This window comes from Falco punctatus (assembly GCF_963210335.1).
Source record: "Falco punctatus genome assembly, chromosome: 4".
In the NCBI taxonomy this organism is placed as follows: domain Eukaryota; kingdom Metazoa; phylum Chordata; class Aves; order Falconiformes; family Falconidae; genus Falco; species Falco punctatus.
In genome coordinates, this window is record NC_137583.1 from 80,459,078 (window position 1) to 80,485,428 (window position 26,351).

The 26,351-nt window shown below is 37.6% G+C and overlaps 1 protein-coding gene across 1 annotated transcript in view; it reads right to left on the reverse strand.

Annotated features, from left to right (window-relative positions):
- Positions 1-26,351, reverse strand: part of THSD7A (thrombospondin type 1 domain containing 7A) — a 282,093-nt gene that overhangs the window by 101,967 nt on the left and 153,775 nt on the right. Inside the window, exons 4-7 of the mRNA XM_080383081.1 lie at positions 24,541-25,372; positions 8,143-8,391; positions 6,428-6,609; positions 107-262 (exon numbers count right to left, since the gene is read on the reverse strand). Of these exons, the coding sequence (XP_080239207.1) occupies positions 107-262; positions 6,428-6,609; positions 8,143-8,391; positions 24,541-25,372 (1,419 nt within the window). The remainder of the gene's footprint in view (positions 1-106; positions 263-6,427; positions 6,610-8,142; positions 8,392-24,540; positions 25,373-26,351) is intronic.

The window sequence follows — 26,351 nt, forward strand, 5'->3', positions numbered from 1 at the left end:
TCAGAGTTTGGTACAAAATTTAGTATGCCTGTGTATCCAGAGGTGCCTAATGACTCAGAAATACAAAATAATTGCCATTAAAAGCCTTCATTGAATTTTTATATACCCTTCTTGGCCTGAGGGTCATCACAGCTTTCATATGTGCATGGTCCCCAGGCTGACCACGATGAGGTCTCACACTCTGTAGGACAGGGGATATGGCACAGCTGGGAGGTGCTGGGAAGAGGTCCCGTACACAGCTTACGGTCCACTGGCCTCGAGGCTGTCAAAACAAAGTCAACACATTTCTTATGTGTCAGTGGTCACAATCCTCAGCTCTAAGAAGACAAAACATCCCTTCATTCTGAAAGGCTGCTATCTCATCATTTTAATCTGATGAAGGGATGGAAAAATGCCTGTCTAGAAAAAATGAAACAGAAGTCAGTTTACTCTCTGCATGAACAGAGCCAAATCCGATTATGTGGAGTCAGGAAGACTGCAGATATTGGAGCACCCTCACGGACCTAGGCCTTTCATTTAATGAATAGATTATGTTACTACAATTGTTGTTCACATTGCACTCCATGTAAACTGCTGTCCTGCTGTCTTATTTGAGTATGTCTTCACTTAAGAAACTGAAAAAAAAGCTGTATAAATCCCTTTGCTCTTATATGATACTATAACTTCAAAAGCCTGGTTAATTAATATTTAGAAGATTATTTTTAAGCTATAACCAGAAACACAGTTAAAATTAGGATGAAATTTTGTTTTTTCTTTTACTCTAAAGACCTTCAAGTGCACAGTCAGCAATAAGATTTTTGCATTAGCTGCTTTAGTTCAAGAAAGGTTTTGTTTTGAATACATATATGGTTTCCATAAATTAAAAATATATATGTAAAATATATTTAAAATAATTAAAACTCTGCAAAAGACAATTGGTATTTTTTCATTAAAGAATTATTAATCTATAAAGACACATGTGAAGGCAGATTCTTCTGTACTTTAAGGATCAATAAGCCCTGGAACAGGCTAAAATCACCCGTTTTCTTCCATACTTTTTTTCTTTTAAATTCCCAGGTTACACAAATAATGAGACAACTATAATAGGTGCCAGAGTAAGGCACAGAACTCTAAACCAAAATGTACCATTTCATTACAAGCAAGATTTTAATTCTCTTTCATAACATAGGACTCGAAAAAAATATTACACTAAGAGAATAACTGCTATAAGGCAAAGTGAAGCCTGCCATATTTATTCATTTTGATTGATTGAAGAAACATGCAATTCCTTAACTTAAAACACTCTCATCCTACTCCCTCAGCATTCTTTCACAGGAAAATTACCTCATTAATTTTCTGCCATCACTACAAATAGTCTATTTTGATGGAAAGAGCTCTCTGGTGAAACATATTCTGAAAGAAGTTCAGAATATGACAAAATTTCCTTCTGAAAAATGAGATCACTAACCACAGATACGTCGTAAAAGTAAACATCAGGTTGTTAAGGTATGGTCTCATTTGTAGATATGTGTGTGTCTTTCCATTTAGGCTTTCTAAGTAGATGATCTTTCCAGTTACAGAAAAAGCATTCAATTCTCTACTTTTTAAGGGGAAAAGGAAATGGCAAATCATCACCCTATTCTGGTTTCCAGTGTTGCCTCCTTTGTCACAGTTTTACACTATGTTGCTCCACATAACGAAGGCATGAAGATGGCAGATAGTCATTTAACCTTACTGCCTCCAGCTCACCAATCTCTCAACACAAAATAATACAGCAACAAATATTCCAACATTTGCATAATGCTATGTCAGAATTAAATTTTATGACAGAACATTAAATTTTACAGTAAGTTTGACGTGCGCACCTAACATGCATAATAATCTACATAATATGCATATCTTGTGTAAAACATGGATATATATAAACATAATTTGCCTGTAATTGAATTTGTATTGAATAGTTCCTAATAATAAAAAGAAAAAGAGTAAGTAATTGCTAACCATACTTTTTTAACCTTGATTTAATCGGGGAATTACCCAAGTGAGACAGTGGAAATTAAGGGTCAATTACACCCCTGAGATGCAGCCTTGCTTCAGGGAACAGAGAAAGTGTTCTGAGGAATGCTGTGCTTCATCTCCAGCCTGCATCAGGGTAAAAGCACTTACCATCACACTAGTTCATTGGATGTTACTCAGGAAAATAACAAAGACCTTTCATCAGGAAGCTTTAAATAGATGATTTTCATATCCCAGATGTTCCATATCACAACCAGATTTTTTTTTAAGAGTATGCTAATAGAAGGTATTACTGCTACTGTAAAAATTCATTTAGCTTCAAGCTAAATTTGTGATGGTCCTGAAACTGTAAAATATGAGGAAATGTGACTGTGTTTGGCTTTAAAGAGGGTTACTTAAGTAACAGGAATGCTATTTCTATTTTTTTTTTTTGGAGGTACCAGTAAGAACTCCAGGTCTTGTCAGCAAATGTTGTTAAATAAACTTATCATGAAAACACCGTCTGAAAATATCTGCCTTTTCCATCACTCACCAGTGTGTAGGGGAAGGAAGAAGTGCTTTGGGGACAGGTAAGTGCTATCAATAAATTTCTCAATATGCTAAAATATTTTTGAAATGGTGTTCTTAGAACATAAGTGATGTACAAATGTCTGCTACCAGATCTGTTATATATTGCTTTTAAATCAAAACAAAAAAAAATCAACAGTAGGACAGGACTGGCAAATTATATTCCAGATTATTAAAAAGTGTTTTCACCATCGAACACTCAGAGTGTATTTCACCCAGGATTACTCAGAATTCTTTCTTTGAGATGACAGTAAAATAAGAAAACTTATTGTTGCCTGAGTATCTTATGAACATCTTGCTCCTGTTGATTTGACTGGATTTCTTTCAGCATCAAAAAAAGTATAAATAAGCTCATCTTTTGCTGTTCATTATTTAGCAAAGATGCTTTCAAAGAAAATTATGCTGGATGCAGAAATTTACAGTTTAAAACCTTGTCTTACCTCTGTTCTTTCAGACTCTCTTGTGGCAGCAATGAAGATTCTTTATTCCTTGGAAGTGATGCTAAATGCTGATTAGATTGTGTGTAATAGTACAAGCTCTGTGTGGAGTTTGACCAAATTTTGGGCCAAAAATGGAAAGAAAAGTGAATGCGTTTTCATAACATCTCTTTCTCCTTCAGTCTAACTAAAACATTAGTCTCAGTTCTGAATGAATTTCAGGTTTGAGGTGGTGATCTAAAAACTAAAATGAGATTATATCGCTCTGTCCTCAAAATCAACTAGTATATTAGGAAATTTTAGCTGAATATATTTTATACCCTTGTTAAACACCTTCCTGAATGTCTGCATTTTACAAAGAACTGAAAAGAAAAAACACAGTTGTTTTCTTAAGCATTTGCTACATTTACTGAGGTCTCAACCTCCCTGTTCTTCTTCAGAAGCCCTCAAGAAACTAGTGCCCAGCAACAACCAGGCTGTCAAGGAGGGTGAAATTGTGTGTGGCTGCATCAGTATGAGCAGACACAACTTCATATTCCTCCTTGTGGTCATTTGTCACACCAGTTTCACAGCAAGAAGCAGGAGCAAATTTCTTCAACCAAAGTGTTCTCGCTCAAAAAAGCAAGAAAAACCCAAGCCCAAAACACATTATGACCAGCAATGAAAGAATACATATTCTTCCCCATTCTCTACAATGCTGGATGCTGTCATCAAAAGACAGTAGATAATTCAGGACCTGATCCTCTAATCAACTGCACAACTCCATGCTTGTAAGCAGTTCCTCTCTGTTTAACAAGACAATGAGCCAGCGTTTGCAGATGTAGGGTAAATTTATGCCTATAAAGAAACTTTCCTCCCATCCTCGTTCTGTATCAACGGTTTCAAAGGTACTTGGATAAAGATGACACAATCTTCCTCATAGGCTTACCTTGAGAAAAACTTTGTGACTAAACCAGTTAAACAGGTGAACAGAGATGAAACAATTTAAGTCAGTGGCAAGTAAATGGCAGAATGACAGTGACCTCCAGGAATCTTGATTGTCAGCTGCCTAATTGCTACACCAAATACTCCCTCAAGACTAAATTCATTAATTCAGATAGAAGATAGTACAGACCAAAATGCCATGAGGGATTCTGGTTCAGCTAGGTATTAAAAGTTCAGATTCTTCCTGGAGCCCTAACTTGGTGTTTAAATCTACAAAAGGAACTGGAAATAACAGCTGTGATGAACGCAATGAAGCAATTCCCAGTGCTCAAAATCAAGAGGAAAATCAGCCACTTGTTAAATGGTTCAGGAGTTGAGCAGGGACCTGTCCTAGCATCCTGGCTGGCTCATGAACTTTGTTAGTTTCAGTTTAGGCCTGTCGCTTTCAAAGCGATCTGAAATTTACTGAAAGTGCACAGATCAGTTAAAATATTTCAGAGTTATATAAACATGTTAATTATACACATACAGCCAACGTAGTTTCCCTGAAAGGGATGTTGCCTCCTTTGGACACTTTTGGTTGAAAGGCCAGGTGAGAGGTCTTAATTTACCTACCTGTTATTTCAAAAGTGATTGATAGCAGAGGTGCAGCACTAGCCTTCGACTTGCTCTGTGACTGACTTTCTGAAATAACAGGGAAACACCACCGTGAGTATATGAGAACGGAGGTCTTCCAAGCAGCCTTAGTGAGACAGCATTCACTACAGCCAACAGCAAACCACACTGAAATGAAGGTGTTTCCCCACAGCTGGTAGGTGTCTCCCTGGGCTTTTTCCCATCCTTAAATTACTCATAGTTTTCAAATAGTATTGTTTTAGAGGCACTGATATCCTTGCTTCTAGGAGGGCCTGGGGAACAGCTCTTGCCCGCACCAAACCCAAGATGGAAGGGAAGAGAGAGGCAGAATGAGTGGAGAAGCACGTCTTCTGAAAATCTGCCCCCTAATACGGAAACACCCCAGAGCTCCCTTTTAAACTAAGACCCACTTCACCCTTAGTTTGAGCTCTTGAAAAATTGTTCTCATGTTTATGCATCCAAAGAGTAGTTACATTTTAATCAGCTTTCTGGGGCCTGCAGAGATTACCTCCTGATGGGCTCCGCGTATTCCTGTCACAGTCTGATAAGGGCAGATTTCACACTTGCCTAAGCCGGCGAGACTTCACAGCCTACCAAAATCCTAATCATCATTCTGAACAGTAAGCTGCCACTGATTTTATTGTTACCTCTCCTTAGCCGGGAGGTTTTACTCCTTTACTGCAAGGCAGGGGCATCTAAACTTTGTTCAGCAGAGGCGATTTACTAAAAGCCCTTGGGCAGAAGCTGATTTGCATTAAATGAAGAGGCTTGAAAGCTGCTTCTTTAATAAATACAGATGTGGGGCCCATGGAGCACACAAGTCACATCCTACTGATCCGAACAGTCACGCTGAAATGCATGTCAGCATTAATATTCCTCACAAACTCTACCTCCATGGCAAGTTTGAGAGTACCTTTAACTCACAGCAGAAACCTCACTACCCTGCGGTTTGGTCAGCTCTGGTCTAAATGTATTACACATGACTTGTATAATGATGTTGCTTTTCCTGAAATATGTGGCTATATTTATTTATTAATAATACCACGTGCTCATATGAAACAGCTACAGAACAGGATAAAATTTAATTAACAAGCTAAACGCATTTAGTGTAATTCACTAATTTCTAAATCTATAGTGCTACATTAGTATGCAGAAGTAGACATAACACAAAATACTCAAGTGTTGTTCTCAAGCACATATATTACCAAATGAATTAAAGATTTTGTCTCCTAAGCTAGTCTCTTTTCTTAAGATGCTGTACAAGCTGTAACAGCAACAAGGAATAATCTCTTCTGCCTCCGAGTTAGGGAAAAAAAAAAACAACACAAAATTATACTGGCTTGAAGTCCTGAAAGTGATTTAAGAACTTGACCAAATCAAGAAAAGAAAAATAAATAGACAAATAGATAAATAAATAAAAACAATTCCCTGAGAATGACATCTAGCCGTATTTTTACATATTTCTATATTGAGCTTACATGCCAGAACTGACATACTCCATCTGCACATCAAACCACAAGGTGCATCACCCAGGTGAAGGACACACAGGAAATTTACAGTAAAGGAAGGAACTGAATCTGGGATTTCTGCCCCAGTTTCTCATGCTCTATCTTACTAAGAAACATCATTCACATAAGACAATATTTTTCAATAGATATTCAGAAATAGCAATTTGTAGCTAGGAACCAATATTTTCAGCATAGAGAATGAAATCTCTGCTACTGCAATTAAGCATTTTCATCTGAACTAGAAAATAATAAACTGCAAGATAAGGCTTTCATGACAGAAGACAGTGGCTGTCAAGGAGTCCTGGCATGCTGGAGTGCTCTGATTTCACACTAATTCAATTGCAAGTGAATCAAATTTACCTTCTTTTTCCTTGAGGGTATTTAAATAGGAGAGGAGATTTTCATTAGCTTGCACACAGTACATTTCACGGGTTTGAATGCCACCTCCGCACAGCGCCGTCTGATTTCCTCGCCGCTTGTCCTGTTGGCTAAGTAGAGGATCGACACGGCATTCTGTCCACTCTGTGGTCCGCCAACCGTACCTGGATCAAATTTTGTTAACTGGGTCTTCAGAAGCCATTTTACACAGCATTACATTATACAAGCTGAAACACCTTAACAGCTTTATTCATTTTCTAAAAGGCCTGAGCCCCACAATTTCTTGCACACAGAGATATGTTGTCTGATATTTTATGTGAGTGAAAACTTTTCCTCTATTATTTCTTATTTTAAATTATTACTTTTTAGGAAGATCCTTTCTGTTCAGTTCCTGAAACATACTGCACATATAAATACTTTATTAGAGGGAAGAAAAACTTGACATACAGACACATAAACTCTATATTCAGATAAGCTGTCAATATTGTGACTCAGCATTTGTTTAGAACTAGACAATTTATATGAACCAAAGCAAAAATTTCAAAAAAATGTGCACACTGAGAAACAGAAGAGTCAGAAAAGGAGAAGGGACAAAGTCACAACCACCGAAAGCCTCCTGTTCTTTTTTGATATGAGACAGAATTTCTCTTGAATATCAAGGTAAAACTATAATTGTATTTTTTATTATTACTTCAGAAAAACCTTTCAGTAAGTTTCTTTTTCACTGTCAAGAGGAAGATGGCTCTGCAGTACTGAAGCATCTCTGCTGGGTACTGATGAATGATGAGAAGCTGTGAGCTTTCTAATCAGTGAATGCACACCAAAAATCTGTGACTCCCAGTTAAACCCCAATCAGGATTACAAACCACAAGAAATGCCACAGAATTCTCTACCCAACAAGGACTTTAAGGCTAAATCAAGCAAACTGCTTCCTAAGGTGGCTGGAGATGGGGAAAGATGACATTTCAACTCTTAAATGAAAAATATGTACTGCAGTCAAAGATGCTTAGCATCGAATGACATTTCCCCAGACCTTCTTCTCAGTCTGATAAAGAAAAAGCACAGCTGGAACTTTAATATTAATCTTGATTTGTTGATAAGGATTACAGCAATCTCTTGAATTGTAAAGTGCTTGCTGTCATTTCTCCTAAACTTTAAACAGGGTTAATTTATTTACTGTCACTGTTAGTCTCTCCCACTTTGCATTTGGGACCCAGTTGCCTTTGTTGGGCTGAATAGGAGTCTCACTAAAAAAGTCTGGCTGCTAAATAGATGTTTATCACCTCTTTCCTGTGTTCAGAATTTTGTCTGCAGACAAGTACTTCAGAAAACCATGATTTTGGTAGAAACATTATGTAGGGAAAAGACCACTGACAAATTAAGACAAGTAATTTATTATGTCTTGACTGAGCCTGCATATGCATAAACGTTCCCTTTCAAAAATGAAAAAGTACATATTTGTTACTTTTTCTGTAGTTAGATGAGGAAATGGTTTAACTATAAAGCAGCTATTTGCTTCTTCAGGCTTTTAAGAAGAGCACTGAATAAGAAGAGCACTGAACACAGAGGAGAAAAAGAAATAAAATCAAACCTATTATTTCCTTAGTAATGGTTTGATTGATATTCCATTACCAGCCCTGCACGCTAATTTGAATTCTTCATTTTAGTATAAGGAGAACTGAAATGAACCAACTTACGTAATGCACGGTGCCACACCATCTCCTTGAGAAACACACTGCTCTGTTTCTTCTAATTGTGGGCATTCACTGTCACTGCCGATAGGGAGCTGTTTAATGGTCCGTGATCTTGTACGATTCCCCTTAGGGGTTGTCATGTCAAAGCAGGTTTTGGAGCAGGGGGTCCACTCTGACCACTCTGACACCTGGCACTCCTTCGTGATCACACAGGACTGGAATGTAATGGGCAACTTGTCTTGTTTGCAGAAGCTGTAATAAGAGAACATTACAATTTTCAGCACACATATTCACAGACAGTCATGAACTCCTACAGAAATGCAATATCTGTTGCAACATGCAAAGTCAGTAAATATTTGTAAAGCTGTTAAGGTCCGGTCCACATGTATTTGATCCCCAAAAGTCAGGCAAAACAGCTTGTTGTTAAAGTGACTGAAATTAGATATATTTTTTGTTATGGTTAGAAACAACCACTACTGCCATATCTGTGATCAAAATTAAAATATAAATCTTCATACATATATAGAAGTGCAAAAGATGAAGTAAATACAATTTTCACTGCTTATCTTTTATTTTTAGGTATACTCAATTATTTTTTCTTGGAACAAAAATGAACCAGAGGATTAATAACAGAGATAGCTATACAATGTTCTTGAAGAGAACCAAGTGCTCAAGGTCATCTTCTCATTTCCAGAGTAAAAATTGTTTAAAAACACAATGTCAAATATACTGAATACTTGGTCACTAGTAATTTGCTTTGCTAACAGCTGGTATATTGCCACAGTGATGCCTCATGGTCTAAAAAGGGAATAATCTCTACCTTAAAGCAGAGCTTTCCCTGCTGCAGTGAATCCATAGCTTTAATTTCCTGTTCCTCGTGAAGGCTGTCATGTAATTTCCATTCCCCATCTGATTGCTTCATTCATATATTACATATGTTGTCAGCAACATTTTCTCCTTCTAAATGCCTCTGCATTTTTAAATGCTATATTCTAACTAGAAACTAACATTTCTACTGTAAAGCTTGATTCACAATAGGAAAATGAGCAATAGAGAAGCTAAACTATAATTAAAGTGATCATAACTTTAACTCCTTAATTATAATTGCAACATAAATATATTTACCATGACTGTCTTGGAATGAAATTCTGGCTTCTGAAGTAGTTAAACAGGGAGGAAAAAGATTTATTAGCACTGCAGACGACACAATGAAACACTGTTCAGTACCAGTCCTATGGTAGGCTCAATGAAGGCTCATTTTCTTCCTTTTAATAGAACACATTTTGAAATAAAAGAGAATAAGGAATATTTATAACAATTTTGTTGCCATACAAAATTTTGCCCTACCCATATATCCAAGATCATGTTGAACCGCTATTAGCAAAATTTTGTAATACTAGAACAAGGGGTACTTGATGAGACTAATGAGATTTAAAAACACGACAAACAAAGTATTTCTATATACAAGAGCAATTCTGCAGCTTGTTAACAGAAGGTCCTGGTTGTAGAGACAGTGTCAGCACGTTCAGAGAGAGGTTGGATGGATTTGTGGGCAATAGGTCTATATGTGGGTACTAAAACGACAAGGCGGGATATATTAGCCACCATCCCTAATACGTTGGCTCAGGATACTGGAGAAATACAAAGGGAATGGGCTGCAAAAGGCAGCCAGGCCTCTTATGCTTGGTCTTTACATAGCATCTCCTTTTACCGCTGCTGGAGCCAATAGGCCCGAGACACTGCTGGGCTTGACAGACCACAGGAGTTTACTCAGTAGGGGATTTCTTATGTTCTTGTTACGTTAAAGGGTGTTGTTGGTGGAGAAACCCTAACACATGACAGACAACATTTATTCTGCTTAAGGACAGAAGCTACACCCTGTTTCAGATGAAAGACACGCAAAGCTTTCGAGAAAATTGTTCTTTAATAATGGACTTTTTTCACCTTCATGTAACCCCGTCTGTCATCAGACTACAGTACTGTCAAATGCTGTATAGGAGTTTATGTACCTTTGCCAAAACATATAGACTCATTTATCCAACAAAGACACACATTGTAATGACTTGAGAATAGATCTATTCCTCATGGATTCTAAGATGGGCAAAAGATTGGAAAAAAAACCACTTTTTAACAGAGAGTTGTCAATCAACTCCACTTAAAAATTAAGGCAAGCCCTGCAAATTAATGATATCTATTAATTTTTAAAGGTTATAGTCACTTCCTGAAAGATTACTATAGGTACTAGACACTTTCCAGACTCCAAGTGCTACTAGATCACTCACAAAGAATTCAACATAGGTGTTACTACAGCTTTAGATTAGAAAATTTCATTTCACAGATCCTTAAACTGTTATTGCCATATATGCAAAAAGACTTCCTGAAGTTTCATGCTTTTCAGTAGCCTTGTAATCTTGAATACCATGATGCTGAAAGTCCCTCTGTGGGTCATGATGCAAAATGTTTTTATAAATTTAGACCTAGATTTGCTCACAGTACTCAACTGAAGGGTTATTTGGACAGTGGCATAGATTTAGGAGGCTAGTACTTTCTGCTTCATACTAATTTTTTTTATTATTATTAAAAGCTGTTGTCAATATAGCTTTTGTAATTAGAATGGTCATTTTATCTTGTTTGTTAACAATTAATTCCATATGCAGGTATAAAGAGGACCCAAACAGAATTGTACTATATTACTAATACCATTCATTACTTATGATCGTTGATAGAAGTAAAGCAATAGAGTTAAAGCATGCCTCACTTCAAATATTTACTTATAAAATTAATTTTAAATAAGCTATAAAACTATTAAGTTCTAAAGTTCTTGTAACCAGATCATAAATATTACTAAGGAGACAAACAAGAGGCAAAGTGAGTTATCCATTTATTTCCTTGCTTGCTTGTTAAAACTATGCACCACTTGCAGTGTTATGTAAATACCAACTAACTGATACTGTTCTAAGTCACCAGCAAACAATCTCTTTACTGTTATACATACTGTCATATTATGTTTTTGAGAGGGCAAAGAAAGCTACAATTGGCAAAAGAAGTGTCAGACAAGCAAATTAGCTGCTCTTTCTTCTTTTAACACTTGGTTTTCCTTGAACAATTTAGAGAAACAGAGCACTAATTACAAATGGCTATTATCAAGAGTTTGCCTTCACGTTGCAGGCAGCAGCAGAAGTGTTGCATTCTAGATCACAGAGGGACTAGGGAAGCATCACATTTAAACTCCCAGTATTACAAATCTGTCTAAACAAGACCTAGTTAAAACTCTTTAGTTAAGTAAATTATTATGGAAGTGCTTCAATCTCTTTGAAGGGAACAAAGTAGTCTCCAGAGCAGATTACAAATCTTTTCCCTCACTACCACCTTTCCCTGTCCCAAGTACATGTATATCTATTATCTGCAACTAAACTACTCTACACTTAATTACATGTTGCATCCCTACATATCCCCCTTTCCCAGAAAATTTAGGAACAATGTATTTGATGTTCCAAAGTCCCCTCTCATTTTTCAAAGATCTTTTCTCTTCTCTCACTATTCTTGACACTTGTAAAAGATCTTCAAAAGATTTTCAAACTTTATCTTATCAAGAGAAACAGATGTTTCTCATACCTTTCAGTGCAGGTGACTATATATAGACAGACATTCATAATTAAACTTACTAATTGTGTATTGTATAAAAATGTTAACTCTGAAAGATGCATGTGCCATTTTAAAAGTTCAGTGTATGCAATACATTAGCTGAGAAGGCTGGTCACATTTCCTTTAAATGTCTGATCCAAGAAACTGCATAGATTGATCCTTCATTGAAACTTGGGAATGTCTTTGTTACACAAAATAGTGTCTTCTGGGTCTGGTACCTAATGTTAGAGATTTGGTCTCCGCAAATAATTTAAAGCAAAGCTTAATTTCATGTAAATCGCTCCGCACTTGCTGATGGATTTATGCATCTGATTTAGTTACTCAGTTGGATGAATCTTCTCACAGGAGAAAAAGCAAATGAGCAGGTAACAGATCAGAAGACAGCTCACATTCATGTCATGATACCAGCCAAACCACTAGAAGTTCTGCATCAAACATCTCCATGCTCTGCGTAATTTCAGTAACATTTAAGTATACACTATATACAAAGTCAGCCATTCAAAAAGTACAGGGAGTACACATAATCCTCACTATCGACCCATATAGTTCTTTCCAGATAACAGCTTGGAAAGCTCAAAGAAAAGTACATGAGTTGCATTAAAATTCTGTTATAAGTCAACAGAGCAAACTGCCTACAAGAACAGGTAGCATAAGAGCAACATGTAAAGTCTGTGGGTACTTTCTCTCAATCCAGTAAATACATTCAAAGGACAGTGCTCTAAGTGTCTGTCTTTTGGCAGGGAAGAGGGCATTATACGATTTGAAGTAAGGCTGTGTTTTGAGAAAGTACCATTTCAGACAATACATAGATACAATGGGGAACTGACACTTAAAGTATATAAGCATGTAGATGACACAGTGGAAAGAGAAGGCAATCCCAAGCAAACAAAAACATCCCAGGGGATAAATGAACCCTATTGCTATTAAGCCAACATCAAACCTATTCCTGACTGCTAAAATACTTAGATTAGATAAATGAACTAAAAAAAAAAAAAAAAAAAAAAAAAGTAATGCTGGTTCAAAGGGCAAAATATGGAACATAATTGCTGCTCAACCTCTTTTGGGGATGTGTGGTCAGGAATTTGTGTCTACTCACATTCTGTAGCCTCCTTTTTGCTCTTACTGCAATAAATAAAAACTAAATGTTGCTTTAGATAGGAAGGTTCCCCTTGGGGATTTCAAAGTAATTTACGGGGTAACTAAGGCTACAGACACAGATTAAAGCTTGAGGCATAAGCTTGGAGTAAATTGCATGTATGGTACCCACGTACAAATGAGCAAGCTGTGCAGCTGAAAGCAGTCTCCTCATTGGAAGATAAGCTTGCAAATGTGTGATAAAATCAGATTAGTCAAGAGGCAAAATATTTATTCCTGAGGTATCCTAAATTTCTATTAGAAAGTAAATCATGCTTTTACAATTTTAAAAATCCAGAAAACTTAATTTTGTATGCCAATGACCCATTTGAGCATCTGTAATCTCAGTCTCAAAATTTATCTTTTAAGTTGTGTAGAAAAGTCATGGAAGGGATCATTGGAATTTCCTCCTCTATAAGCCCAACTAGAAAAAAAATCTTTTTTTTCCTAAATTTGTCCAATAAATAAAGCCATGCATACTGCATGCATAAAGCCAAATACTTGGTAATGCATGACCATAGGACTGGTCTCTAAATTTATGCATAATAAATAGGAAAAATAAATGTGTTTTAAGCAAGGCAACAGGACTCATTTTACTCCATAAACTATACATGTACAAGTAAGAGGTTTTCTGCTTTTGCTGGTTTCTTCCATAACATATTGGACTGATAACTGGCAAGAAGAGTTAACAAGAAAAGATGAACGGCAGCATGAGAATGGCTGAGTGGTTCTAACTAATAATCCATGCAGTCTGTTACCTGCCTTGGCAGTAGCAAATGGAGGGTGAAAACTGAAAGACAGCAAGTATTCGGTCACGTTTTCCCAGCATACACACTGGTTTTCCAGCAAACTGTGGCTTAAAGAATTCCTGCACACAAGTTGTATCTTTGCACTGAAGAGCCCTTTATACAGTTTTCCTCCGTGTATTAGTGCATATGCTTTCGAATCCAGATAAGATTTTGGCATCTACATAATCTTGGAAACAATGGGTTACACACTTTTTTTACTTGTTAATAACTGCAGTTAGTTATTTTTGCTTTAAAGTTGCTCTGTAAATTTCACTTTCTGACTTCAGACCTTACTCTACTTCAGACCATACTCTACTCACTTGCTTTGTAGCATTTGTGAGCTTAGGGATTTCTATAAGCTGTCTCCTCAACTGTCTCTGTTAGGTCCAAGAGTTCCCTTCCACTTAATCTCATTTTACTTGAACACAGTTATATTCTGCAATTACAGATCCTTTCTACTGCATGTGCAACTTTGAGATGTAAAACTGGCCTGGATTTAAGGGTTGTTCAAGATTCACTCTGAGGACACTCCCAAAAATATCTGCACATCGTTATAACTGGATAATCTATAAATTAATGGAATTATGAGTCCACAGATCTAAGGTATTAAGGAGACACCATTTTGAAGATCAGTTTGCTGCTTTCCCAATACAGCTGCTCTTCATGTTCAAATGTAAAAGAGCTCCAATGTGAGGGCTGCAATTTAAACCTAAAATTGTACAGTGGAGAATGTGTCTTTTACAATAAATTCAATTTATTCACCCAGTGCTGATATTTAAGAACTGCTATTTACTGTTTTTACCTATAATTTAAAGTAATAAAACCCAACTGACAAGGTTAATGCAAGACAAACAGTCTCTTTAATAATTCTAGTTGGCATTATTTTGCCATATTTTTTCCATTCCTTCACCGTTATCAACATTCGGCTTTGGTTTTCTTTAATGAAATGTTCACAGCTATTATTCCTTGTTTTCATTCACTGTATAAATTCTCCTGGAATTCTGAGGTATTTACTTTTTCTCCAGATGACTTCCCATTTGATTACATACAGAGATGTCCATTGTTCTGAAATGAACAACATGGCTATGATTCAGGAGAGATACTGATGCCAACATAAACTTCTGGCACTCATGAGAAACAAAAGCCATGGGTTTGAGGTAGACTGAAAAGGACTTAAGTGGAATTTTACCTGTGAATTGAAAACTGATCTTTCATGTACAGATTTGTGCCGCTGAAGTTCCCTGTACCTGCACCTACACCTACAACAGGCTGCTCAAGCCCTGGCATGTCTGACCTACGCTCAGCCCTAGTGTGGAAAGCAGACACTCCCATGTCTCACCATCCTCATGAGAGCTCAGCGCAGCAGGCGTTATTAAGAGACACTAAACAGACATCGACCTTTTCAGACACCACACACAAAACAATAGGAAAAAAATTTGTGTTCTTCCTCCCCTTACATCTCTCATACTATATAGTACCACAGGGATTAGATATCACGTGCTCTTCGTGATCAGGACGGGGTCTGGGGTCAGAACGTGCTCTGTCTGCTGAGAAGTTCAACAACCGCACCTTTGGGGAAGAAAATTATCATTCTTTTTGAAGAAGGCTACTCCATTTTCAGCAAAAAATACAAGCTTTGCTTGTATTCCAAAGCAAAACCCCAACAACATAATTATGTTTTGAACACCCAAGACTTGACTGACTGATTTAAAAGCTTGAGAGGAGTGAAGAAGACATAACCAAAACCTAAGCTAACTGGCTGGAAGAAACCCATACTGAGTATGATATGAGGAGATTCAGCAGTTCGGCAGAAAAAGTGAGCTGCTTCTGAAAGTTTCAGATCAAAGCAGGATCAACATGCTAAAGAAATCCAGGATCATTTAACAGGTTTTTAAGTGGCTTCATCTAAACACTAAGGAAGAAGAGCCAAGACTATCTGGCAGATAAAAGAAAACACAGCAGGGCTCCCTCAGAGCAGAATGATTTAACCATTTCCTGGCCTTGAATGTCCTGTACACCATCAAGCATCTCCCACAACCAGCTGCATCATCAGGAACCATGAGAGTCTCTCTAGAAGTCTTGCTGATCTCATGAGACATTACATCATTGGATACCATTAGGAAAATGGGTTTCAGTGTTTCCTACCGGCCACAAGATGAAAACTATTGACACACAAGCCCATTTGACCTAACAAACTTGTCTGCAGAAAGACTTGGAACAGTGACAAATTGCTTAGAGAACACCAAAACTAGATGTTACTTTAGCACTTGAAAACCAAAATTACACACACAAACACAAATACACAGAAGCAGGCTTGTCGAGGCTGCATTTTTGACCGAAGAGCAAACTAAAGCTAGAGGAAGCTTCTGGAAAAGTATCAGAAAGTAGATTTGTGATTTAAAAGAAAAACAAAATTTAAAACCCCACCAAAACAAACCACTAAGCTGGACAGTGTCCTTGCAAGACATCCTACAGCTATGAATTAACATTGACCCAACTCCCAAAGAACCTTTAAAACAATAAATAAATTAAACCAGGGTTTGAATACAAGCATATTTTAATTTTCTCAGTAGATTGCTTAAAGTTTGCTTACATGTCAGTAGACTGCTGAAAGAAACATGAGACTATATGGAACACTTTCCAAAGGCCACATCGGCTTCTTTTAACTGCAACCTCACAGTGAAGGAGTAAAACATGTCCCGCACCACCCACCCTAGAAAAGCTCAGGCTTACACTGCTGGCAAATCTGACCACCCATGGGCAGTGCCACAGCCTGGATCCTCACATCCTCTGACAGAACTACCTCAAGAAATAATCTGGTCAGCTCAGAAGGTCAAATGAACCTTTGAAATACATGTAGCTATGTGTGCAATTTTCTACGGCAGCCTTGAATGATCACCAGTCAGGAGGCCTGACAAAATCCAGTAATATTCATGCTGAATATTAATCTTCTATGTTATTTGGGACTAAATCCAGATCTTAATATTCAAGATGTAGGGTCTCCTTGGTCCTTATCTGACCACCATAAAGCCTTAAAAGATGGTCAGTATGAGTAACAGGGATTTTGGAGTCAGCATACAGAGACAAGAATCAAGCACGATGTCCCAGTGAGTTGCAACAAGCTATTTATCTTCTATGCAGTGTTCTTCTCAGGGTTTATACAGCCTGTTGGATACATTAACCCCTAAAGCAAACAAACAAACACTATACCATTCTTTGATCAAAGGTATAGCTGGATTTTGAAAGATACTGTGATAAACTCTTTGGTATAAAGAAAAACACAGTTGATTTTCTCATAAATAAAATTAAATGAAAAAAGAATCTGTTTAATGAGCAGGTACTAGACAGCAGGAATCGTAGAAAAGCGATTTAGATCCAGAGTTTAGATAGCCCCCATGAGTTACTCTGAAGATGTAAACTGGAATTTGTGAAGTCTAGTTGTCCTTGAGAGTTTGGTTGGTACACACTTGTTTCTTTAAAGCAGTTAGTGAAAATACAGTGCCTGTACCTTTTCCTAGTGGCAAAATGTAACAAGTATCCCTCACAATATAGTCCTGATTAATTTTTCCCTAAAGCTGCACTGTTTAGTCTTGGTCATGTTGTACATTGTTCTGAGAAACTGTTAGTACCACACAGTATAATGGGCTGTTATAATCACACCAACAATGAGGCCACTTTTCTTCATTTACAATTCAAGTACTGTCCACCTAAGTTCTTTTCACAAGACTACTTTCCCATGATTCTTTCACAACTTTAATTCTGCCAACAATTATGCACAGCCAGAAATGTTTTGAAAAAAACAAAACCACTCAGGCTTTCTACATTATGGGAGAAAAAACAGTGATTACAGCTACTGTGTCATGGAAAAATATGTTAGCTAATACAGGCAAAGCAAGAAGTTTTACTCCACCCAAACAGCTGCTGTGGGGTTGTTGCAGATACCAGGAGCGTCTGAGCAGACAAGAAAGCAGAAAGTATTAGGAAAAGATACTGTCTTTCACAATCCAATGGTACAGTGACATGCATGCACATCCCATGCTACAGGTAATTTTAAAACTGATAGAGAAAGTTATTTGGCAAAAGTCATCTAGAATAAATGAATTCTTAAAGCTTATTTTGGGAGGGTAATTTCCGTTTTTCAGTGGGAATTTTTGTTAAATAGCATTAACCAGCATTTATTTTGATCCTAACAGTTAGATTCATGGGGTTATTAACAAAGAAAAAATAACAGAATGCCAAACTTCATGAATAAAAATATGCAATATTGAAGTTAAAATAATTTTTAAAAATACTGAAAATTATATTACTAATAGTAGTTTTGTTTCAGGTATTATTTTAGATGTTTTTCCCCTGTATTGATGCTTAGCTGTAACAATATCACTGGTTTCATTTCAGTCTCCAACATTTAGAAAAAAGTGGTCAGTATTAGAAGGCATGCTGAACATTTTATTTTCAGTGGGATCACTGAAAATTCAGCACTGAAGTACCCAACTCAGCCATTCCGGGGATCTGCATCTCAATCTCTTACCAAATTAAGGCTAGAAATTCAACATAGCATCCATTCATAGAATTCATTTGTTCATGCATGGGATTTATGGCCACTAGAGATTATCAGAACAGGTGGTTCGACCCCCATTACATTACAGGCTATTATATTTTGCTGAGGAAGACCAATTACATGTATTTGAATAAAAAATATATTCTAGAAAGGCATCCAGTCTTGATGCTTTGTACAGAAATATATGAATGTCATACATCTAAATGACAGAACTATATGAAAAGAGTTCACTAAATGAAAAGAGTTAAAATATGGCATGGAGAAAGAAATGGTTCATTGCTGTTGTTTCAATTATTCAGCACAGTGTGTACGTTTCCATCTTAAATCTAGATCTTGGCATGGTATGTCAAATCTATAGCAATACTGACACGCGACTGTCAAAACAGCAGCCTCGGTAAGAGATGGAGCAGGTACTTAGAATAGAAAGGAACACTCAGTGAATAGTATTAGACGTATCCACAGAAACTACTTTCTTCACCAAAATCACATTAAAAATATATGGGATGCTTCTGACTTTCAAATTCGTGGAAATTCTAAAAGCACAGTGGAAAACAGTAAGAAAGCAATATGATTGTGTCCTCTTTCTCTAATAACATTATGCATTTTTATTATCCCAATGCATCTGACAATTACCTTGCAGTTTTTACCTGTTAGGAGGTTTTTCTTCCAAGATGACTCTTCCCTGTTCTCCATTGTTAACAGCATGCGCTCTATATGACCCCAAGTTAATTTATCAAGGTAATTGTATATAGCTTATTATCCAAAGATCTGATATTTACAGGTGTGCTGTTAGTGAACCACTTACAGCTTCTCAACCCTTCAAGTGTGGTGAGCTTGTTCTACAAAAACAGCCTTTCCAGTAACATAAAAAACACCTGTAGACATGCATACTTCCGTCTGGCCCTCAATGAGCAAGTGAAAGGTTGCTTATGCTCCTTCATCTCTATAACCTGTCCTCTGCATTACTATTCCCTCACCTTCCCACAGTTTGTCCCCTTGAAGCTACTGGGCCTTAGCCACCACCACATTCATACAGATTACCCATTCTGCCTCTTGCCTCATGGCACAGTTCAGAGAGGTACTGAGAATCTTTTAAGACTTTTTCTAAGTAAGGAGTATATTATAGGGTCCAACAAACTAAGCCACTGTATTATATGTCTGAATGTCTCTTTTGTTTGCTGTCTGACAGCGTATACCTCAGGGTGACTTGTCTGCTTCTTCAGATCAATGGCATAAAGAAAGTAACAGGCTTATGCTGTTATTTTTTTTTTATCTTCCTCCTTCACACAGCCTATAATTTAAAAGAAGAGTGAGAGTCCATAAAGTGGATGGAGGCATTTGTTGCATGATTTGGAAGGTCAGCACTTGGATTAGGAGGTTTCAGGACCTGGGAAGATGGACAAAAGTTAAAATGGCATCCTAGAGGAGCAGATTCTTTTTTTCTGCCAACCCATCTGGAGTATCACTTGCTCATCAGCCTACATGTTCAGTTCGCCATTCTTTAATTCCTCAGCCCCTGGTTATCCAGCTTAAGACTTGTGGCCAGTAGTGAATATAGTGGCTGTGCTTTAAGCAAATACTATCTAAAAAAATCAAACAAACAAAAAAAACCCCAAACTGATGAAAAAACATATACTTAAAAACTGAATGCCCAAAATTTGCAAGACAATTCAATAATTTTGGCCCTACTGTCATCTCTCCTGTCTCAGCTATAGTATTGGAATAAATAAAAGCTCAGACTCTCCCAAACTTGAAAGCTAGTAAAGCACTGCAATGACACCATGATGGAAACTTCCAAGAGAGTTTAATTCATTACAAGGGATGGATATAGTTTGCTAGCTATTGCATGAATGCACAGAATGAGTGAGGAGGATGAAAAGAAATAACAAATAATTACTTTCTGAGAAGCACAGAGGTGAAACAAATGAAACATGATCATATGATCAGGTGCATAAAGGAGCTAAAACTAATCCACTGAGGAACTTGTCAGCATTTCTTAAATTTTGGATCCTTTTCTTTCCCATTATGTTTCACTGCTGTTACTGCATAAGGTTATTTCCCAACAAAGAATAAAAGCCCTAAATATATCTAAAATTTTACTGTTGTTTCTTGAATTCTCACTTCAAGTTATCAGTAATGTTCAGCTTCACAAACAGGTTTCTGCCACAGAGGTGCTGCCATGAGAATATTAACCAGTTCTGGGGGCTACAGCTGGTGGGGACGGTTTCCTACTTGGTCTCCTCCATTTCTCCCCTCATTCCTACAGGGTTTTTTTTGTCCCAGTTTAAGCAAGATAAAACAAACGATATCCAAATGATAGAGAAAGGAAATAGCACAGAAATTCCTGGGGCTTTTGTGGTTTGTTGTTTTGTTTGGGTGTTTTTAATAGGCAGTTTCATCCCTGTAGAACTGCTTTGACTACAGCCCCCTTTGCAGCTATTTGAGCTAAGTGATTCTTAGCAGTTGCAGGCTGCCCCCATGCCTGTGGACCAACTGCTACAGGGGATCTTCATGTACTTTGTCAGAAGATTTCAAAATCTTTGCTGAAGTGCAGAAACATACAGGCCAAGAAGATACTCTAGTTCCATGTTCCTACAGTTACAAACGTCTGTGCTCATAACCTGCTCCAGTTCTGAATATCAAATTCTTTCCCCAATCCAGTCGGTACTCAACAAAACATTTCAGTAAAATGGCTGTATGAATTAAATGCTGCTAAAACAAAATATTTTTTTCTTAGACCTCCCCAAAAAGTCTGGTCAGGAAGACAATTAGGAGCAAATGTTTGAGAATCAACAGTAACAATTTGGCAGAGTAGGAGAATGCAAAACCAGAGTATATATTACAATAGAAAATGACAAGTTTAACATGAGGCACAATCACAACTTGTAATAGTGCAAACAGATTTGTAACTCAACATGAACTTTCACATACATTTTACGTTTCTCCACATTGACAGTTCGTTGCCTAACAGCTCTCTGTGAGACCTCTGGCAAACTCTACTTTCACCAAAACCGAGAAGAAAACATTTCAGAGGATCAGTACTGTCCTCTACACTAACAGCAACACTGCCCAGGTTTTGTTAGCTATCTAGAGCAGTCATGTAAATCACCTTTAATTACTGAATTCTTTCTTCTCCAACATTTCTATTATTAAGATATTTTCATTGTACCAGAATTTCAGACTAAGGGAAACATAAGGCAAATACAGGCCATGTAACTCATACATTATTGCAGAATGAGCATTACAAAATCCAATATTTCATCCTTCACGGAAGACTATGTATTGTTCACTTGGCAATAAAATGTATAAATTACACTTTGATTTTCTTGTTTCACTTCTCTTTACCCTGCCTGGTGTGCTGATGTGTCAAGAGAATTTGCCTTTTTGAAGTTTTGCTGACAGCGTTACAGACCTATTTTCTCCGGAGCACCCTTCTGAAACTTGTTTTTTTGAAACCCTTTTTATACTATACTAATTTTGCTACCTCTGCAAAAAGTATTACTCGCCTGAGGGTTTTTCTTCTTCTTTCAGTCATGCTGCCAGGGGGCTGATTGTTTCTGATTGCTAAAGTCAAAACTCCCTGAAAATGGACTATTCAAGCTGAAGAGCATTTCACACAAGCACAGCACGTTTTAGAGTCACCTTAGTTGTCTATATTATTTAGTAACACAGTTACTATGTGATGAAGATTATAAAATCATTTGAGCAGGCTGCATTGACAACCTGGGCAGAAAAATAATTCTATTACTTAAGATTCTGGAATGCAATCATAGAATCAATCATTGGACTACTTAGTGGAGAGTGCAGCTTAAATGAAACAGAAATATAGGTGATATACATAGGTCTCTCAAAGCTAAGGTACCAGTGCTGGAATTTCTCACATGAGTCATTTAACCAAATTTTCTTGTTTTCACTATCCAACTGGGAAAAAGATTCTATGTTAAGCTTGATGTGAAGACTATTAGAAATCTTTTGTGCATTTACAACATTAAATTATATCCATTAGACATCAAAATGCCCACTGCACCATTTGTATCATTTTCTCCTCTGAAGAATCACTCCTACATTGTATTATCTATTGTTTCACTGCCTCAAGCAAGAAGATTTTATCCATTTTCCTGCTACAGACTGAAGTGTGCATATATATATGTATACACTGAGGTATCTGAAATTAAGATAGCATTACTGATATGCATGAATTCAAAAATGAGTGTAAAGATTACAAGTATATCATTGACTTCCAATTAAAATATTACTTTCTTTTATGATTTATCAGAGCCTCAGAATATGAATGTTTCCCTGCCCCCCATTTTTTTTTTTACTTCTAAAAAATATTTTTTTGACATGGTAGTTCTGAATTATTTGTTTAACCTTACAAAAACTTGGGAACTTTCAAACAGGGCACCTGCCTGCTATCTACTAGCAACTGATATGCTTAATAAATTATTCCCTGTATTTAAAGGGTAATGATGTTTCTGGGTTAGGCAGTGTGGGCTGCATGATGTAAGGCTGGAAAAGGAAAGGATAAAGGCAACCTCTTTCTGTACCAGCACCGAGACAGTGCCTCAGCCAACACCTGGGACTGCCTGAGCAAACTGATTTTGAGATTCCTTGTGCAGATAATCATCCAAACATGGGTCAAAATATGAAAGAACCATAGAAAAACCAGAGCTATGAAAAGACTGAAAAAATGCATGCAGTCAACCCCTTCCCTAACCAAAAATTACTCAAGGTGTGCCATTACTCACACATGCATTTCTAACCTATTATAAACCTTCGAGGATGGAGGTGCCACGCATTCCCCAGGCAATCTTTTCCAGAGCTTCACTATTCCCAGTATTGAGAAGTCTAACCTCATGCAGCACTGCTGTGATTAGCCCATTATTGCTTTTCCTATACAATCATAATACAGAGAGAACAGCTTGTTCCGTTCTTCTTTGTGACGGGTTTTTACATACTCATAGACACTAGACATCTTCACTTGCATGTCCCTCCTTCCAACTAAACAAAATTTTTCTGTTCTTCCCTGAAGCCAGGGACCCCTCATCATACCTCTCATCATTTTACTGTTTTACTGCTGGATCCTATCTTGAAAGGATATATACTAAAAAAATATTAACTATATTAACTACACTTGAAAAACTATAATATATAATTTTATTAGAGGAAAATAGAGAGGAAAGTTCAAAGCGATTGCAAGTTCTATGATAGAATGTTTAACTGGCACAACAAAAACTCCAAAGTAAAATACCCTGAAAAAAGTTCATAAACAGGGACATAGCAGCAATGGATGTCAGCCTCATTCAGCAAGGTATCTTAGTCATTTCACAGTTGAAGTAAAACCGAATAATCATGCATTGAACTAGAGGGAAGGAAATAGAAATAGTCACACGAAAGACAGAGAAAGGTAAACTATACTGAAAGAGTTTTGAGTTGGACACAAACATTCTGGAGGATAATTAGGGGAAAAAAAATGAGCTAGCACAAGAATGCCAGGTAAAACAAACAAGTGGAAGATAATACAGTTGTAGAAACATAGCCAGAAGCCTATAAAAAGTTATCAAAACATCTGAGACTGCCAAAACTCTTGAAAAGTAAAATAATAAATAAATTATTTTTTTCAAAATGTCAGAAAAAACAGATAGACAGAATAAAAACGTAGATAAGAAAGAAAAAGAGGAAGTACGTGGAAGGAACAGAGAGATTTCACAGTCCTTCCAGGAATTTTGCTATACGAATCAAGAAGGACAAATAGTATTTCATGCTCTTCTATTTCAAAACAAAAGGTACTGGAAAGAATAGATACTGACTTCTCATGCATCAAATTTCTCTGTTTTCTGCTTTTACTGTGAGTCTGACCTAGCCCAGCTTCCTGTTAAGTCTTTGTGCCCAGAACTTTAAAAGCAGTAACGTCACCTCTTCCAAACACACATGACTTGTTAGAGAGAGAAAACCTGCCTGAGCCAACAGAAAGAGAGCAGGCATTTGAAAAATATCTTCAAGCTTTTGGGGGAAATCTGTTTAGACAAAGAGAGGCTAGGGAGTTACCATAGTTTAACAGTGCATATTTATATGATGCTTAGTATGATCACCAGCACAGTTTGCATGTTTCATGTCACAGAAACACCTTGAGCTTGATAAGGGATGTTCATATTGGAAATAGCATGTGCCCCATATTGAGATTCGGGCTTGTGTAAAATAACACATGTGCACTTCTGCATGCTTTACCTTCAACAGAGAAAAAGAAAGATGTGCAGACTAATAAACAGTGATTACCTCAGAGCAGCAGTTTTCCCATTTCTGTGGGTGCAAGTGACCTGCCTGGTTTGGTAACCAATTTGTATGTCCCAGTATTTGTTCTCCTGTCTATTCTGTCTGTTTCGATTCCTCTTCTTCTTAATTAACTCATGAGTCTCGGGATCTCGAACTGCCTTTTCTCTGTCCTTTTCCTTGTCTTTATTCTTCCCACGTTTCCTTGCTTGCCTTATTTGTCTTGAATGGGGCACTGAACATGCGCTCCAGGGTCCCACATTTAGGCTATACAGGCTTTCTTCAGCAGCACACGGGCTAGACTGACAGATCTGAAATTCGGTGAGGTTAGGACAAGCAGATCCACCAAACTGTGGTGGAGCCACGACATGCCGAGTTCGATGCTGAAGCCCATTGCCACAGGTCTTTGAACATTCTGACCAGGGGGTGAATTCAGCCACGATGCAATCCTGCCGGCACGGGATGAGGCATGCCTGCTCCTGGCGGGGCTTGGGCTCAAAGTACTCGCAGATGACATCCTCAGCTGGCACCCCATTGGATTTCTGGATACAGGTGATGTCCCTCGTCTGGATCCCTTCCTCCCCTCTGAGGCACTCCAGGGGCTTCTCGTGGCTGCGGGACAGAACGGGCTGGCACTGGTTCCAGCTGCCAATCTGCCAGTCGTACAGCTCCTTGTGCCAGTCGCAGACCCGAAAACAGCTCTGCTGGTTGTCTGGCCTCTCCGGCTGCTTGCAGTTTGTCGGCAGCGTGGTCCAGCCCTCCACATGGGCGCACCACACCGCTCGCGTCTGGATGCCACCTGGACCACATTCATCACCCATGCATCTCCCCCATGGACCTGGAAAACAAGAGAAGATGCTAACATTGCACACTTAAGCGTTTTTCTGCTGTGATGCAAAACTGAGCTCACAGAACCAGTTTTGCATTTCCTGTTCCTCTAAGAATTTCTTTCCTGGAAACTTAGAAAGCACAATATAAGTATGGGATCATTCTTCATACTCTATTTTGATGATGACAGATATATTTCACTTTTTATCCCAGGCAAATTGAATATTTACTTACAAGGAATTAATCACACAGAGAACTAAGAACTGAGCAATCACAAACTGATCATGGAGTTTTGACTAGCAAGACGGGAGTCAAAGTCTGCCTCTCCAAGGCAGGAATCTAATCTACTTTCTCTGCATAAATACCCTTTACTGGACTGTTTTGGTTTTTGCTTCACATTTCTACTGCACTACTCTCTACACCTTGATGCCAATTAATATCGTGTTCTCTTCATTCCATATTGTATTAAATAGTAAGAATAACAAAAGAATACATTTTGAAAAACAAAGGTAATTTTAGGTAGGTCACTTCTATTCTTTCATTTATTATAACTAAAATAAAAATTAAAACCAGTTAAGGAGTGTTTGTTCCACACAATCTGTGAAATTATTATACAGAGTGAGTTCTTGAAGACATACCAGAGACATACCAGCTGATAACTCTCAAAAGAACAGAAGTTATTGAATCACAGAATAGCAGGTTGGAAGACACCTCAAGGATCATCTTGTCCAACCTTTTCTGGCAAAAGCACAGTCCAGACAACATGGCCCAGCACCCTGTCCAGCTGCATTGAAAGTGTCCGGTTTTGGAGAATCCACCACTTCCCTGGGGAGATTATTCCAATGGCTGATGGCTCTCACTGTGAAAAATTTTCCTCTTGTGTTCAACTGGAATCTCCCCAGGAGCAACTTGTACACATAAGTAACTTGTACTCATTGCTTTTCTAAAATATGTAAGGTCTATGGTAAATACTCAAGATATTCTTATAA